The 18,992-nt window shown below is 38.4% G+C and overlaps 1 protein-coding gene across 1 annotated transcript; it reads left to right on the top strand.

Moving 5' to 3' along the window:
* The first annotated feature begins 482 nt into the window (after positions 1–482).
* LOC147617518 (antifungal protein ginkbilobin-like protein) lies at positions 483–965 on the top strand. The gene has a single exon (XM_086775454.1). It carries the CDS (start codon positions 483–485, stop codon positions 963–965), a length of 483 nt encoding a protein of 160 aa, XP_086631580.1.
* The last annotated feature ends 18,027 nt before the right edge of the window (positions 966–18,992 follow it).

Below are 18,992 nucleotides of genomic sequence, written 5' to 3' on the forward strand. Positions count from 1 at the left end.
TATCAAGCTATGTGCTTGCCCACCTCCAGTGAGCTCTAGTTCTGTTTCTTATCCTATCCTTTTTTTTCCGAGAGGGTACATTTGTATGTGCCGTGGATGCTGTCGTTCGTCGTGTAACCCCTAGGTATCGAACCCGGGATCTCATAGTGGAACGCGACGGTTCTACCAGTTGAGCTACACACGTAATGTTGTGAAAACCCTTAGGCTACAGTTCGTTGTGTAACCCCTAGGTATCTAACCCGAGATCTCATCGTGGAACGCGACGGTTCTACCGGTTGAGCTACACACGTAATGTCGTGAAAACCCATAGGCTAGTGACACAGAAGTCTCCACGAGGCGATGTGGGCTTGCGCATGCAAGGACGAAGGGCGGCTACATTTGGACTGATATGCACGTGAAAACTTGGCAGATAGAGGGCGGTCGAGGCCTGCAGTATCGACGACAAGCAACCAAGCTCCAAAAAGGAGGCCAAGGCGACGTTTATGTGGGCAGGCTCCTCGCTAAAGCGGAAGCCCCCCATTAACAGAAGCTCTATCCCTGATTCACACAGAAGCTTGTCCTCGTCGACAGAAATGAAGCCCAACTTCATCTTCTTAATCCTCATGCTCTCTCTGTATTACTGGGGCTTCTGTGCGTTTGCCTTTGATACCTCCTTCGTGACAGGCTCTCGCAGCGCAGAGACGATACCCGCCGGCACCTCCCTCCTTGCCAACTTGCAGGCCACTCTGGCTGACATCGCGGCCAACACCACGTCCTCCCATGGCGCCACCTACAAGACCGTCCACACCAGTGCCGGCACTTCAGCTTATGGCCAAGGGACCTGCCACCAACCCCTCTCGTTGCCTGATTGCCTCCAGTGCCTTCGATACCTCCAAATGAATATGCTTGATATGTCCGGCAATGCCCTCGGTGCAAGCGCCCAAATGGGCGATTGTTCCGTCCGATATGACGTCCAACCCTTCTAAGCTCCATTTAAATCTGAATGTGCTAACGTACTCAATAATGCCATAATATTATTATTGCATTAGAAAAAAAAAACCATCCTATACTGTAATTTTCACTTTTATTTGAGAAAAACCAGTTGCAAATTTGCCTAGCCTTGAATTTAAAGATTCAAAATTTTGCAAATTTGCCTAGCCTTGAATTTAAAGATTCAAAATTTTGAAAATTTAGCTGTAAAACCAGGTTAATCTATGCATTTTTTTCAATAAAAGCCGATTCGCCTTCAAGGGTATTCTTTTTTTTTTTCACTGCTTAGAAAAAAAGTTTATATCTGACCCTGGCTCTTCCTATTAACGTAATTAGTTCAAAATAACGGCATCTTCCACCTTCCTAAATGTCGAGATCTCCTACCCCGATTCCATTTTTACATATTATTTCAGCACTTCTCCATTGTATTGTCACATGACAAAAAAACCACATAGGCTTTCAAGTATTATAACCGAAGGTTCTATAATAGGTAGGTCTTACATTTATTATGCATGTTCTCAAGTTAAAGTGTGGCTTGCTTAAATCAATGTGTGTGCTCTCACTAGTCTTTTAGAATTATAGTTCTTTTTCTATGTTGCCATGTGAATCTTTGTTAATCACACTTCTTTTTTCTCCCTTTATCTAGATAGTGTGTAGTGTTTGTCATACATCACAACAACAGCTTCTATGTGATGCATACATCACAAAAGCTTCTAGCTTCTATGTCATGCATATATACCATGCACCATTTTCTTGTCCCTTTATAATTTATTTCTTTATTCAATATGTGCTCTACATAAATCAACCTACATTCCATGCAAAGAAACAAAACTAGCCCCTCTAAATAAACATACTTAGAGATGTTCCTGTGCACAAACATGCACATTAAAAAAGTTACACCCTTCAATTACAAGCACTTAAGAGCCAATAAGATCGTATTTTCTTGAAAGGAGCATGTCATTTACCATCATTATATTGAGGATGTCAAAAGACATGTAGATAATTTTCTTTTAGATCATGTTGACGCAGTATGACCCATGGTTTTGTGTTGATTCAATCACAAAATTATAAAGTTAAAGTTAGAACTATGATAGATATTAGAAATCATCTTTTCTCTTTTATCATAATTCTATGTATGGAAATACCACAAGAAAAAACTATGATATATTTTAGAAAGTATATTTTCTCTTTCATTATAATTGTGTGTATGACCCATGGTTTTGTGTTGATTCAATCACAAAATTATAAAGTTAAAGTTAGAACTATGATAGATATTAGAAATCATCTTTTCTCTTTTATTATAATTCTATGTGTATGGAAATACCACAAGAAAAAACTATGATATATTTTAGAAAGCATATTTTGTCTTTCATTATAATTATGTGTATGGAATACCACAAGCTTACTTAGACAATAGAGAATCACATTTTAAGGGGGCCCCTATCCTTGAAAGAAACAATGCATCAAAGTGGCCAAATAGAATCACATAGCTCAAGCTATCCAATTACATATAATGTAATTTGATAATAATTATTTTATTACACATCATTTTGCCTAGCAATTGTGACAAAAGCTATGCTTTTAGGATTTAAAACTCTTATGTAGCATTATATGGTAGTGATGTGTGTGAACACACTTAGGACCGTGGGGGCACTTTTTCCCTCACTAGGAGGTTTTTCCCCTCGTGCGTATGTACACCCTCTTACCTACTCATTTTGGGGTGTGTACTTATTTTTTGTATCTGGCATACATTTGTTCATTCTAATCTAGTGAGTTTGTGTGATCTCAAGCTTCTCTATCTTGTGTGTGTGTATTATTGCAACCCTAACCCTAATTCCAACAATTGGTATCAGAGCTAGCTTCCTTAATACTTGATCTAGTAGTCTGTCTCCCTCCTCACAATCCTATTTTTTTGTCTTTGATTGTATACACCACACTATAGTATATACCCTCTTATTAGGAGAAGAAGTTATATACTATAGTGTGGTATATACAAAGTATACAAAGTTTTCGGGGTTCGTGGTGTATTCGGGTGCGTTTTGGGCACCGCAAGGTTTTTGTAGACATTCTGGAGAGGTGTCATTTCGGATTGGTTCTACTCGATTTTGGGTATTTGGGCTGTGTAGAGGCAAAGATTTGGTATGCAACAGCATCTACGGTGTCTTCAACAACATTGACCATCATACTTTCTCTAGTAACACTCTATTCTCTACTCTGTGTTATTTTTCGTACACTTTGCAGGTGATTCAGTCAGCTTACAGCCATCCAGGGTCACATTCAGGGAATACTGAGTACTTGCAGTATGTTGAAAGATTTTGCATTTGGTAGAAAGTCATGGCTGGCAGTAGTGATGTATTCAACATGTTGTCTGTTGAGGAAAAACTTGATGGGACTAACTACCCATTGTGGTCCTATATGATGAGGCATGTACTGGTTGCTAAAGGCCTTTGGAATGTGGTCAGTGGTAGTGAAACTCGTCGTGTTTCACAACTACCAGTGCAACCAGGTGTTGCAGGTACATCCGAGGTAGAATCTGATACAGATGTGGCGCCTCCACATGCACCACCAGTACCTCCCCCTACTGCTCAAATGAGATGGGATGGAAGAGATGCACAGGCACATGCATTGCTTGCACTTTCTGTGAAGCGAAGCATTATTCCTCATATTCGGTCATGCAAGACTTCAAAACATGCATGGGATGCACTTGCTGCATTATACCAGGTGCGCAATGAAGCACGTGTTGCATATCTGCGCAAACAATTAGAGTCTGAGCACATGAATGAGGGAGACTCAATGGACGACTTCTTGTGACAAAAATCAAAGATTTTAAGGAGCAGCTTGCTAGTGTGGATGAGATATATCCTGATAGTACATTGGTGCCCATAGTTTTCAATGCATTGTTAGATTCTTATCAAAGTTTTACCTCTACCCTTAGACTCATGAGATGAAGGGAAATCCAAATGCCCTTACATTTAATGAGCTGGTTTCAGTACTCTTTCAAGAAGAGCAGTCTAGGCAAAATAGATCTGTTATGCGAGTTGGTGAGACCAAGCTTTTGTTGCCAATCAAAAAGGCAAAGGTAAAGCTTCTTCGCATGGTGGCTATAAGCCAAAATCAGAATCCTCAGGTCAGGATGCAAAGAAAGAATGTGATAAGCTTAAAAAGAAGGGTAAGTGTCACTATTGTAGGAAACCAGGGCACTATATAAATGAGTGCAAGAAAACACTAGAGAAGGATAAAAAGAAAGAATCAAGCATGCCTGGGCTGATGCATCTGCACTAAGTGCAGAGAAGAAGGAATATACAAGTTTTAATCAAGATGATTGGGCATGGACAATACATTGCAGTTATGACCCTTCTGTTCATGATGTATGCACGTTAGTGGCAGAATCGGAAGCTTCGTACTTTGACAGTGGTGCTAGTAAGCACATTACTTCACAAAAAAATTTTTTCTCATCTCTGGAATCTATCCCAAGTGCAGAAACGATCACATGTGCAAATGGTTCCTCATATCCTGTCAAAGGAGTTGGTAGAGTTGTGCTCACTGCTGCAAATGGGGACGCATTTACTCGTTCGAAAGTTTTTTATGTGCCAGACATTAAGAACTTGCTGTCAGTTTCAGCCTTAGCCTTGTCAGGCTTGACGATGAAATTTATGGATGACAGATGTAAAGTTCAGGATAGAAATGATGGTTATTCTATCATGGCATCAGGTACCTTGTTTCATGGCCTATACAAGATGGATGTATTTGAGAAGTTGCAGTATGATGCTTGCTCAGTCTCTACGACTCGTGCTATGAGTGATGCATAATTATGGCATGCACGATTTGGCCATCTAAATTATGGCAGTTTGTTATGCCTTCAAAGGCATGATATGGTGTCTGAGTTGCCAACTCTTGAAACCCCTACTAGACATGTATGTGAGGGGTGCATTCCTGGTAAAATACATCGAGTATCATTTCCAAAGTATGGATCTGTGAGAGGATGTTAAGAAATTACAGTTTATACATAGTGATGTATGTGGTCCTATGAGAACACCATCTATTGGGGGATATCTCTACTTCGTCACTTTTATTGATGATTACTCCAGATATAGCTAGGTGTATCCGTTAAAGCAGAAGTCAGAGGTTTTTTATGTGCTTTAGGCACTTTGTATCCATGGCTGAAAATGCATGTGAATGTAAAGTTGGTACCCTCCGTTCAGATCGAGGGGGGGAATATATGTCCAAGTAATTTCATGTATATATAGCTAGAAAAGGCATAAGGCATCAATGTACAGTGCCATACACACCTCAGCAAATGGTGTGGCTAAGAGGAAGAACAGATCTCTCATGGAGATGGCACGATGTATGGTGAAAGCCCAAGATTTATCTCATGGTTTTTGGTTAGAGGCAACTATGTGCGCAAACTATGTGTTGAGAACAAATGCCCTACCAAGGCCTTGTAGTCTAAAACTCCTTATAAAGCTTAGCATGGCAGGAAGCCTTCTATGGCTCATTTGCGTGTTTTTGGTTTTCTTTATGCATAGCCCAAGTATGAAGCATTGGCAGGCTGTTAAGCGGGTTTTCTGCTATTTATAGGGCACTCAGTGTTTTGGATTGTTTTATCCAAAAGGAGGTGAGTCACAGCTGCATGCTTTTAGTGATGCAGATTGGGCTGGATGTTATGACACACGAGTGTCCACTAGTGGGTTTTTCTTTCACCTTGGTGATTCATGTATATCATAGCTCAGTAAGAAGCAACCTACAATGGCCACTTCCAGTTGTGAAGTTGAGTATAGGACAGCTTTTACAGCTACAGTTAAGTGTGTGTGGCTCAGACGTCTTATGGTGGCTGATTTGGGTGTTGGACAGTCGTGTAGCACTATGATTTTCACTGATAGCCACAGCGCATTAGCAGTACGAGGAACCCAGTGTTTCATGCTCGCACTAAGCACATTGAAGTGCATTACCACTATGCCAGGGAAAGACTCTCTGCTCTGCAGCAGAGATCAGCTTGGTCTATATGCCTACACATGACAACATGGCAGATTTATTCACGAAGGCTCTTCCTCGTGAAAACTTTGAAGCTTTTTGTAAAGCTTTGGGCTTACTGCCTTTTCAAGATTGATCGATCATACCCTGTACATGTTCACATCATCACTCCAGGGTGGATTTGTAGCATTATATGGTAGTGATGTGTGTGAACACACTTAGGACCGTCGGGGCACTTTTTCCCTCACTAGGAGGTTTTTTTCCCCATGTGTATGTACACCCTCTTATCTACTCATTTTGGGGTGTGTACTTATTTTTTGTATCTGGCACACATTTGTTCATTCTAATCTAGTGAGTTTGTGTGATCTTAAGCTTCTCTATCTTGTGTGTGTGCAATGTTGCAACCCTAACCCTAATTCCAACACCTTCCAAATGCAATTGTTTGTCTCACTTATTCATCAACCCATATCATCTAGGACATGCCACACTATAATGAATTTATGATAGATTAGTATTGATAAGTGGCATAACAAGATGACCAAAGCAAGGAACAAGCACTCGAGCTTCAAATAACCAAAGCTCAATGTAAGATTCCTCCCTCTAGCTTCTGAGGTGTACAGGTGTAAGAACCTCCTCTTTTGATCTTATAATTATTCCTTTCTTTGAAATAAAAGAAAGATCCTGTTTTGCCCTATTTTGGCCTGGAGAGAGAAAATGTCTAGAGGAAGGTAATCCAAAATTGAGATATTTTTGGATATAAAAATCCTCCTAGTGTGTCTAAAATGGTTTTCCTTGAAACAAAAATTCAAAAAGAACTTTCCAATGTGCAATTGGAATTAATTGAAAATAGGTATAAAGGACCTTAGCCTAAGGGTCTAGATTTTTTGAAATTTTTGGATTATGGTCCAATTAAGGTTCTTATGGGGGGCCAATAGGATCAATCTAAGTGTGGGGAGGAGATAAATCCAATTTATAAAATAAAAATACCCAAAAATGAGTAAATGCCCACATAAGATGAAGAGTTGACTGAGTACAAGGTTTATTAGTAAAAAACTATGAGATATTACTAAAAAAATGAGATATTTTGGATATAATGATACATTTTTGACACCTTGGTAAGGAGAAGGGGGCACTTCAAGGAGGTGCCTATTTCACACATGTGGTGGAGTTTTTAACTCAAAAATATTGTGATATTTTTATCTCTCCTCTCTCCTGGATCAAACCAAATCAAAAGGGAGCCAAACTAGGTCCAAATCTTGTCCAAATTCAACCAAACTGAACCTGGAAAATTCTAGAACCTAGTTGGACTTGGTTAGAGGCCTCCCTCAACTATAAATAGATCCTTAGTCCTTTGTAAAAAAATCTGTGAACTATACCATGCCAGTATTATACTAAAATAATGATATTTTTTATTATCCTCTAAAAATCCTCTACAATTTGGAGAGATTGGAGATTCTCTCTCTCTTCAACCTTCTTTGGAGCCTTCCTCAACATACTAACCAATTGATTGGTTGGGGGCCTCTCCAATGACTAAAGAATCAAGCAAAACAAGAGGTAAAATGTGATTTTATGGTCTTTTCCTTAATCTTCTAAATGTTTCTCACTTCTCAACCCCTCTCAAGCTTGAGAAGTATTCAATTGAATGGTTCTTCAATGCAAATGAAGCTCTCTAATGAATTTTAGTGATTAAACACCTAAAGTTTACATTTATGCTTAAAATAGAATGCTTTTATGTTTATCTCTCTCTCCCCCAAAGAATGGTCATTCCCATGACCAATTCTCTATTCAATTAGTGCTCCTCATGGAGAAATTCTCTATTCACAAATCAAACTCTAGGCTTGTGAAGCTAGAGGTTTAATAAAATGGTTTCTATACTTATATGCTTATAAAATATGGTGATATTATGAGATAAATCCATAAATTGGATTTAAGAGTAAAAGATAGTTATACTATCATAATTACATTACTATGTCTTATTCTTTTCATAAAAATTAAAAATTACCAATAATAGCAGCGGAGCTATGGTAAAATTTTTAAGAAAATTGATACATAATTCATTCTTATGCATAACGTAAAAAGAGGACTTCCTACCATATTCTAGGATTGAATATCCTAAGCAAAAAGAATGGTTTTTGTCACATTCAATGGAAAACTAATTTTTAAGTTTATATGTAATTAAATAATTAAGAAAAGAGAAAATTATGGTAATTATATTTAAATGATAAAAGAGAAATTCCTATGATATTTGGAATTCAATCATTTAGATGGGAAAAGAGAAATTCCTAGCATATTGGAATTAATAGATATTTTATTTAAATTCAAAGATGAATTTTAGATAAATTTATTTTATCTATGAGAAATATTTAAATGATAAAAGAGGAATTCCTATGACATTTGGAATTCAATCATTTAGATGGGAAAAGAGAAATTCCTAGCATATTGGAATTAATGGATATTTTATTTAAACTCAAAGATGAATTTTAGATAAATTTATTTTATCTATGAGAAATATTTAAATGATAAAAGAGGAATTCCTATGACATTTGGAATTCAATCATTTAGATGGGAAAAGAGAAATTCCTAGCATATTGGAATTAATGGATATTTTATTTAAATTCAAAGATGAATTTTAGATGAATTTATTTTATCTATGAGAAATATTTAAATGATAAAAGAGGAATTCCTATGATATTTGGAATTCAATCATTTAGATGGGAAAAGAGAAATTCCTAGTATATTGAATTAATGGATATTTTATTTTATGAGAAATATTTGATGATAAAAGAGGAATTCCCATGACATTGGAATGCAATTAATCAAATGCGAAAAGAGGAATTCCCATGATAATTGAGGTCCAAGAAATTAAATGGAAAAAGAGAAATTCTTAGTATAATTCGATTTATGATTATTTATCAAAAGTGGAAATATAGGTAGAATTGATTTTTGTAAATCCCATGAATTCTATTATTCAAAAGAGAAATATCGAATATAATTCATTTGAGGAATTGAGATGGAATATGGAAATAGTCATCGGAAAAAAGAACCTTTATCTAAGCCATGCAATTGGCAAAAATTTAGAAAAAGTCCCATTATTATCGGTATCAAATTAGAAAAAGCTACTAAATGGGAATAGCATGTGAATGGATGTGATAAGATGTGGATGGGATGTGGTGTGATAAAAATGAATGAGGATGATATGGGAAGTAAATGGATATGTATGTGTATGTGAAAGAATATGATGTAAATGGATGTGGATGTGCCTGTGAAAGAATGTGATGTAAATGGATGTGGATAAGATGTGGATGGATGTGATAAGATGTGGATGGGATGTGGTGTGATAAAAATGAATGAGGATGATATGGGAAGTAAATGGATATGTATGTGTATGTGAAAGAATATGATGTAAATGGATGGGATGTGGATAAGATGTGGATAAGATGTGAATGGATGTGATAAGATGTGGATGGGATGTGGTGTGATAAAAATGAATGAGGATGATATGGGAAGTAAATGGATATGTATGTGTATGTGAAAGAATATGATGTAAATGGATGTGGATGTGCCTGTGAAAGAATGTGATGTAAATGAATGTGGATATGTATGTGAAAGAAGTGATATAAATGAGGGTGGATGTGGATGTGAAAGAATGTGATGTGATGCAAATGGATGTGAATGTGGATATGTATGTGAAAGAAGTGATATAAATGAATGTGGGTGTGGATGTGAAAGGATATGATGTGATGCAAATGGATGTGAATGTGGATGTAGATGTGAAAGGATGTGATGTGATGCAAATGGATGTGAATGTGGATGTGAATGATGAGATGAGAATGAGATGAGAGGATATGTAAAAGGATGAGATGGGACGTAAATGGATGTGGATGTGTATGTGAAGAATATGATGTAAATGGATGTGGATGTGCCTGTGAAAGAATGTGATGTAAATGAATGTGGATATGTATGTGAAAGAAGTGATATAAATGAATGTGGATGTGGATGTGAAAGGATGTGATGTGATGTAAATGGATGTGAAAGGATGTGGTGTGATGCAAATGAATGTGAATGTGGATGTGGATAAGATGTGATGTGATGTAAAGGGAAGTGGATGTGAATGTGATGTGGATGTGGATGAGATGTGATGAAAAGGGATGTGGATGTGGATGTGATGTGATGAAAAGGGATGTGGATGTGGATGAGATATGATGCGATGTAAAGAGATGTGATGTGACGTGAATATATGTGGATGTGAAATGATAGATGTGAATGTATGAATAGATGTGAGTAATCATACATGTGAATGATTAGATGGATATGAATGAATGAGATGTGATGTCATGTGAATCGGGATGTGAATGAATGATATAGGATGTGAATGAATGAGATATGTGAAATGGATGTGATGTAAATTGGGATAGATGTGAATGGATGATATGTGATGTGAATGAATGTGATGTGAAATGGGATAGATGTGAATAAATGAGATGTGATGTGATGTGAAATGGATGTGATGTAAATTGGGATAGATGTGAATGGATGATATGTGATGTGAATGAATGTGATGTGAAATGGGATAGATGTGAATAAATGAGATGTGATGTGAATGGATGAGATGTGATGGGAATGGATGAGATGTGATGGGATGTGAATCGGGATAGCTGTGAATGAATGAGATGTGATGTGATGTGGATCGGGGTAGATATGAATGGATGAGATGTAACATCGGAGTAGGCCTCTCGTAGAATCCTTTGAGTTGGCTCAAATGGTGTTATTTTCATTAACACCTTGAACATTAGCTTTGGCTTTAGTAGTGGATTGCCAGCTCATATGAAGCCTTCATACTGTGGACCAGACAATGACTCCAAAATAGTATCATCAGTAAAAGCTTCAATATTGTCTTGGGGAAGAGTATGTCATACCTCCTGAGTTTGCCATGGGGGAGAAGGGATAGGTGCCGGTACCTCCTTGGGGGCAAGAGGGTTAGTGGGAAATTCTATATGTTGAGAAGTGAGAGTAGAAAAAATGCAGTCAGCTTGAGACTTGTTAGTAGGCGGTGCATTAGGATATGGATTACTCTCCTTCGGCATTGATGGCTGCGCGACGAAGTGATCGGAAGGGTCCCTCTCTTGCATCAAGGTCATACATTAGAATATACTGGGTAAGTAGGGATGGATGATGAAGTTGGTGTCTCTTCCTGACCATGGCCTGAGCTGGGGGGTGGGTGGCTAGGTTTGTGGGATTTTATAAAATCTTGAAGCTTAATAATATCCTCAGGACTTATGTTAGGATATTCAATATGGGTGTCATCAAAAGTGTAAAGGACATTGGTTAACATTGATTCTAAATGTTTGTAGATATTATGGTATAGTTTTATAATACCAAAAGGGTGATATAAAGAAGACACATACGTTCAAGTGTTGGTGAGTGTTGTAGACTTCTAGCCACTCATGGCTTATAATCCATTGATCACTTTGTGCTTCCACCTCGTAGTTGGCGATGTTTCGGGAATATCATTTGGAACAAACAGGTCTAATTTTTTGACACTATTGTCTAAGATTTCAGAGTTTTGGAGTACCCGACACCAAATACAAAGGTTTAACACATAATAGGGTGCAATGGATAAAAGTAAATATATCCTGTGGATTAGTTAATACTACATTCCCCCGTCGCAAAACTCCCATAATGATAGTGGGATCAACATCACGCTCAGTATTTTGCTTAATGAGGGTTAGTTCTCCTAGGCTTAGGTCCTCAAATAGATTTATATCATATTGAAGCAATGAGAGGGTTAGTGTAGACAAAAATAGAGTAAGAGTTTGAGGAGGGGCCTGAGGAGTACTGGAACTGACCTATCTCCGCCGAGGCTCACTCAAGGAGTAGGCACAGTTCATCTATAGGCTCTTGTCTTTGACTTCTGTCCTGTATGGCCAACTGTCATTCCAATTCTTGTAGACGGGAGTCATTGGTGCCGAGGAGGTTTGATATGGCTATTTTTCGGACCATCCGTGTAGCATCCAAATCCTCAAAGCGCCTTGTTGCTTCCTCTTGTGTACATTTGGTGGTAGCCTCCCTTTCCCGAGCTTCTATGATTCTTTGAAGTCTTTTGGCAGCCAGTCTTTGAAACTCTTGTAACTGTTGGGTGACTTGCGCCATTGTCTCTTGGTGTGCAATCACCATTCTCTGCATCTCAACTTTATTGGTGCTAATGGTATCATTAAGGGCTCTCACCTTCTCTGTATATGTGCCTTGTTTGTCTCTTACCTTTCTTGTTGTAAGTGGGTAGCTCTACTTTCTAATTCCTTAAGACTTAAGGATATCGTCTGGATTTAGATTTGTAGCTCCTCTTCTTTGGCCAAGGACATATGCTGGAGCTCATGTACCTGCTGGGCATGAATGGCTGTTAGCTCATGGTTATGGTGGGTAACTTCCTTCTGAAGTTGCTCTTTAGCCTGCTCCAGTTGCGCCTTAAGATCCGTATTCTCTTTAATTCTTTAGACAATAGTTTGGCTGAGAACTGAATTATTGTTTTCCAGTGCTTGGTACTTGGCCTCTTGCTCCTCGGTGGCTTTTTAAGAATAACACTTTTGTAAATAAAAAAAATTCCTTTATGCATCTTTCTATGCATAAAATCAAATTTAATAAGAATAACACTTTTGTAATAAAAAAAATTCCTTTATGCATCTTTCTATGCATAGAAATCAAATTTAATAAGAATAACACTTTTATGATAAATAAATTTCCTTTATGCATCTTTCTATGCATAGAAATCAAATTTAATAAGAATAACACTTTTATAATAAAACAATTTCCTTTATGCATCTTTTTATAAATAGAAATCAAATTTAATAAGAATAACGCTTTTATAATAAAATAATTTCCGTTATGCATCTTTTTATGCATAGAAATCAAATTTAATAAGAATAACACTTTTGTAATAAAAAAAATTCCTTTATGCACCTTTCTATGCATAGAAATCAAATTAATAATTAATATCAGTGATATCCATGCATATTCATAGGTGAATATGTACATGGAGTAATTAGAATATTTATTTTAGATGCAAAAATGGTGGGAATTACTCTTTTGGAATAACATAAAAACAAACTTTCTTTTTCACAAAATTTTGGAAAATTTTGCCATAACCTCCTTTGTATGGCTGACCATTTCTCAATTTTATCTATCTACACTTAACTTAATTAACCCAATTTAGAATTATAGAACTCTAATCTACACAAATTTCTAAATTCAAGAGAGTAAACAATAAGAAGAGTTTAATTAATCCCTTAGTTAATCTTTCTAGGATTAAGAAAGGCTGGAATGTAAAGAAGAGAAGGGGGTGGCCTTTTCATCAAAGGCATAGCATTTGAATTTAATTCAATCAACTACAAAACATAAAAATCAAGAAAACCATAGATTTAAAATTTGTAAACAAGTAAGAAAATTAGCTTACATGGAGCTTGTAAGCTCTCCTTTGGCTTGAGGGATTGAGGGTTCTACTATTGTTTGAAGCAATAGTGGCCACCAATTCACTTTAGAGAGGATTAGGCAAAAAAAGAATTGAATTATTAAAAAATTCAATGTACATGGCTGAGGACAGGAGTAGAGTAACAGTGCATAAACACCATTAAGCTTTTACAAAGGGGGAGGCTTCTATTTATAGGAAAAAGTGAGCCTCTAACCAAGCAAACTGATTCTAGAATTTTCCAGATCAGTTTGGTCAATTTTTGACTATTTTTGGGTTAGTTCAGCTTACTTTTTGGATCTAGTTTTGAAACAGGAGAGAGGAGAGATGAAAATATCTCATTTTATTGATTAAAAATTGGGGGTAATGATGAGAAAAAGGTGCCTACTTCATGAGGGGAGATCCCCACTCTGAGGTGTCAAAATTTAGTTTTTTAATTCTTTTCTTTGGTCCTTAGTCCACTCTTCATCTTATGTGAGCATTTACTCATTTTTGGAAGGGTTTTTCTTTTATTCTTCAATTTATCACCTCCCTACATTTGGATTAATCTTATTGGTCCATAGGAACCTTAATGGACCATAATCCAAAATTTTCAAAAAATCTTGACCCTTAGGCTAAGGTCTTTTGTGCACATTATAATTTACTTCTAATGCACCTTAGGAATTTATTTTTAAACTTTTGTTTTGGGAGAATTTATTTTAATAAGAAGGGATATTTTTTCATCCAAAGATATCTAAAGATTGAATTACCTCTCTCTAGAATATTTTCTCTCTCTAGGCCAAAACAGGTAGAAACAAGATCTTTTATTATTCTGAAAAGGGGATTGATTACAGGGGAAGAAACTGGACATCTTGAGGGGCTGGGGAGGAATCTTACATGCTCTAGAACATTTTCTCTCTCTAGGCCAAAACAGGTAGAAATAAGATCTTTTATTATTCTGAAAAGGGGATTGATTACAGGGGAAGAAACTGGACATCTTGAGGAGCTGGGGAGGAATCTTACATGCTCTCGTAGTTGAAAAACGCGAGATGTCCTCATCTCACAAACTGGGGGTAATCCCACATCAGTTGGGCTTCTTTCTCCCAGGTGGCGTCTTCAAAAGGATAGAACTTCCATTTGACTAATAATTCTCTCAGAATTCTGTTCCTGAGAACCTTCTCTCGAACATCAAGGATTTCTTCAGGTTGGAGTTCCATCTGCCCTTGGGTTGAAGAAGTTAAGAGTTCATTAAGCACATGATTCGGGCTCGGTACATACTTCTCAAGTAGGATGACATGAAATACATTATGTACTTTGAGATGAGGAGGCAAAAAAAGTTCATAGGCTAAGTCACCTACTTTCTTTGTAATTAGATATGGTCCACAGTATCTTGGGGGGATAACTTCTTGTACTTCCCAAGAGATAGAGAACTTCTTTTGGGGCATACTCAAATGAAGTCCATACCTGCTTCTTCGAATTTTCTGTATGACCTCTTCTTATCTGCATACTGCTTCTGTCTATCCTGGGCAACTTTTATATCCTAGCGGATTGACTGCATCTGCTGCTCCATGTCGTCAAGCATCTGTCTGGACATCTCAACCCTAATCAATGGGTCGGACCAAGTTAATGGTGTTAGGCAGTCTTGTCCATACATAGCTTTGAAAGGGCTCATCCTGATACTTCGGTGAATAAGAAGCATTATAGGAGAATTCGACTAGGTGCAGATAGCTTAGCCACTTCTTGGGTTCCCTGCCACCCACAGCATGACTGAAGTATATCTTCGATTACTTGGTTCTATACAGAGCTTTTAAAGGGCTCATCCTGATACTTCGGTGATAAGAAGCATTATAGGTGAATTCGACTAGGTGCAGATAGCTTAGCCACTTCTTGGGTTCCCTGCCCCACAGCATGACCGAAGTATATCTTCGATTACTTGGTTCGCCCTTTCTGTTTGACCATCGGTCTCGGGGTGGTAAGCTGTGTTGAGATCCAAGAAAGTTCCTACTGCTTCGAAGAATGCAGTCCAGAATCTTGACGTGAATTTGGGATCTCAATCACTTACTATTCTCTTAGGTAGGCCATGCAATTTGAAGATTTCCTTGAGGAACACTCTGGCCACATCCACTGCAGTGTAGGTTTCTTTTACTGGAATTAGATGGGCAACTTTGGTTAGTCTATCAACTACCACGAAGATGGAGTTGTAACCTGATTGCACTGAAGGTAGTCTAGTAATAAATTCCCTAGTGATACATTCCCACTTCATCTGGGGGATGTCTAATGGATGTAACTTCCCAGGCATTTTTACTCTCTCTGCTTTGACTTTCTGACATATCAGGCATTGATGTACATGATTAAGTACATCCTTTTTAGTCCAGGCCAAAAGAAGCTTTTCTTTACAGACATGTAGGTCTTGATGAAACCTGGATGTCCTCCTATAAGGCTATCACATTCAGAATTTGACCCTTAGTTCCCTCATCATTGGGAATGCATAGCCTGCTGTTATAATACATAATTCCTTCATCCAAGCTATACCCTTGAACTCGGTTCAACTCCTGAGGAGTTTTGCTTTCTTGCATAAGTAGGGTAGCAATAGGGCCAAAGAATCTATCCTGCATGATCTTCTCTCTTGCTTCATTAATCAATGGATTTGACACCACTGTGATTGCAAGAAAGGAGGCTTTTTTGCTGAGGGTAACTGTTACCACATTTTCTTTCCCTAGGCAGTACTTGATTTCAAAATCAAATTCCTGCAAGGTCTGCATCCACCCTCTTTGGCACATGTTGAGATCCTTCTGAGTGAAGATCCACTTTAAGCTCTGATGATCTGTCATCAAGGTGAATCTTTGACCCAGTAGGTAATGTCTCCACAACTTCAGGGCATAGACTACTAAAAGTAGCTTCAGGTCATGGACAGCATAATTTCTCTCTTGTGTTCTGAGTTTTCGGGATTCATAGGCCACTGCATGACCTTCCTGCATGAGCGCACCTCCTAGGGCAAAACCATTGGCATCAGTTTTACTACCTCAAAGGGTAGAGAGAAATTTGGTAGCTTTAGAATGAGATTGGTTACCAAGGCGGTCTTCAGCTTATCAAAAGCGTTCGGACACCTGGCAGACCATTGAAACGAGGTATTTTTCTTGAGAAGATTAGTCAGGGGGGAAGCTATGAGAGCATACTTAGGTATAAAAATTCTATACCAACCAGTTAATCCCAAGAATCCCCCGACTTATTTCACTGTCTTTGGTTCAGGCCAATTTATGAAGACTGCTTGGACTTTTGCAGAATCTGGAGAAATTCTGTCTTTGGATACCAGAAAGCCCAAGTATTCAACATGGTCGACACAGAGAAAGTGCATTTGCTCTTTTTTTCAAAGAGTTGATGCTTCCTTAGAATCTCAAGAACTTTATGGATGTGAGCTTCATGGTGGTCAACTGCATTCTTTGAGTAAATCATAATATCATCAAAGAAAACAAGAACAAAATCGTTCAAGGAACTGGAATTTTCGGATCCCCATATCTGCAATTAGTAAAAGCTTCTAGGTTACTTAAAGGACTTGGAAAGAAGCAGCTCATTTATGTGGTCAAAATGAATCTAGTAGGCACAAAGTTAAAGGCTAAAGAACCAGAATGGTTAAGTGAGTATGATGATTTATTCCCAGCAGAGCTAACTGAGATGCCTCCGATTCGGGAAGTAGATCATGAGATAGAATTAACCCCTGGAGCTCAGCCAGTAGCCCAGTGCACGTACAAAATGCCAGTCCTTGAAGCCATTGAACTCAAGGAACAGCTTAGGCAGTTGTTAGAACAAGGGTTTGTAAGACCCAGTGTTTCACCTTGGGGAGCGCCAGTTCTCTTTCAGAAAAAGAAGGATGGAACGTTAAGACTCTGCATGGATTACAAAGGTCTCAATCAGCTGACAGTTAAGAATAAGTATCCTATCCCCAGAATTGATGAGCTTCTGGACAGGCTAAATGGAGCCTAGATCTTCACAAAGATAGATCTCAAATCAAGGTATTCCCAAATCAGGATTAATGACCAAGATATCCCAAAGACAGCCATCAATACTTCCTATGAGCATTATGAATATATTGTCATGCCGTTTGGATTGACAAATGCCCCAACTACATTTAATCACCTAATGCAGAACATTCTCAGAGAATACTTTATTCCCGTGAAGGTCACAGAAGGAAATGGTTCCATTGTGACAGTAAATGTCAGCTTGATTTTTGTGGAGCCAATCCATTCCAAGGATTCCGTCAAAAACTCCCATAGGTAAGACTCTGAACTGGCAATCAGTTACATTCCCATCTAGATTAAAGTGAATACGATTTGTCTCATGGTGAGTGAAAAGAATCTTCCCACTGGCCAATTCAACTTGCATAGGTTTCCCTGATTTCTGTTCTAAGACTAGCTTACACAAGCATCCTAGGGAAATAAATGAATGAGTACTGCCTGAATCAATCAAAAGCTTGAATGGCTTACCCTTAGCTTACCCTTATACTTAGGTGGAGCATGGATGACAGAGAATTGATGATTTGGCCCTTGGTTTCCAATTGTGGCATAAATATGACCTCTTTCCTCTTCCACTACTTCTGCTATCGTAACTGCTCTGGCTGCTGCAGATTGGGGCAGAACTCTTTCTCTTTGGTTACCCCAGTTCTGGGAGGGAGTTCTGAGACTACTCTGAATAGAGGCAAATGGTTGAGCTAGAGTCCTCTTGGGATTGCCGTGATTTTGGCAAGACGATGATTTGACTGATATGAAGGGGCTGGTCTCTGCACTCTCGGTCCTTGACTTCCCTGTCCTCTTGACATGGCAGGAGTCGGGCAGTCTTTAAGCTGGTGACTGAAACCCTGACACCCAAAACACCTGTTCTCACTTCTAAGCTCATCCCTCTGAATCCTTGAAAGAGGTGGGGCTCCTGAGAAAGTGTTCTGAGGGAAGGGTCTTCCTTCAGTTCTGAATCTCCCAGCATTTTTATTCTGATTAGGGCCTTGCTGCCTCTTTGGGGGTGATTTTGAAGCACTTCCCAGGGTTTGGAACCTTTTAAAGTTTGAGGATGGAGGCTTTGGTGGGACCTTAACAACAAATGCTTTGGCAAAGTCCTATGCCATTCTGCCCATTGAGACTGGTTTGGCATTTTTCACTAAAGTGTCCAATGGCTCGTTCATCCCTCAAACGAATCTGGCCATCAGCTGCTCTTCATCCAAAAGTGGAGAATATTTGAGGAGAAGGGCAAATGCTTGATGGTATTCTTCAATTGTCCGGTACTTGATTTCAAAATCAAATTCCTGTAGGGTCTGCATTCACCTTCTTTGGCGCATGTTGAGATCCTTCTGAGTGAAGATCCACTTTAAGCTCTGATGATCTGTCATCAAGGTGAATCTTTGACCCAGTAGGGAATGTCTCCACAACTTCAGGGCATAGACTACTGAAAGTAGCTCTAAGTCATCGTGGACAGCATAATTTCTCTCATGCGTTTTGAGTTCTTGGGATTCATAGGCCACTGCATGACCTTCCTGCATGAGCGCACCTCCCAGGGCAAAACCACTGGCATTAGTTTTACTACCTCAAAGGGTAGAGAGTAATTTGGCAAGTTCAGAACAGGATTGGTT

Source organism: Cibotium barometz, chromosome 36 (assembly GCF_041138505.1).
Source record: "Cibotium barometz isolate CiBa-2024 chromosome 36, ASM4113850v1, whole genome shotgun sequence".
In the NCBI taxonomy this organism is placed as follows: domain Eukaryota; kingdom Viridiplantae; phylum Streptophyta; class Polypodiopsida; order Cyatheales; family Cibotiaceae; genus Cibotium; species Cibotium barometz.

Coding starts and splice junctions, on each gene's coding strand:
- LOC147617518 (XM_086775454.1), top strand. CDS start 483: ATGTGGGCAGGCTCCTCGCTAAAGCGGAAGCCCCCCATTAACAGAAGC.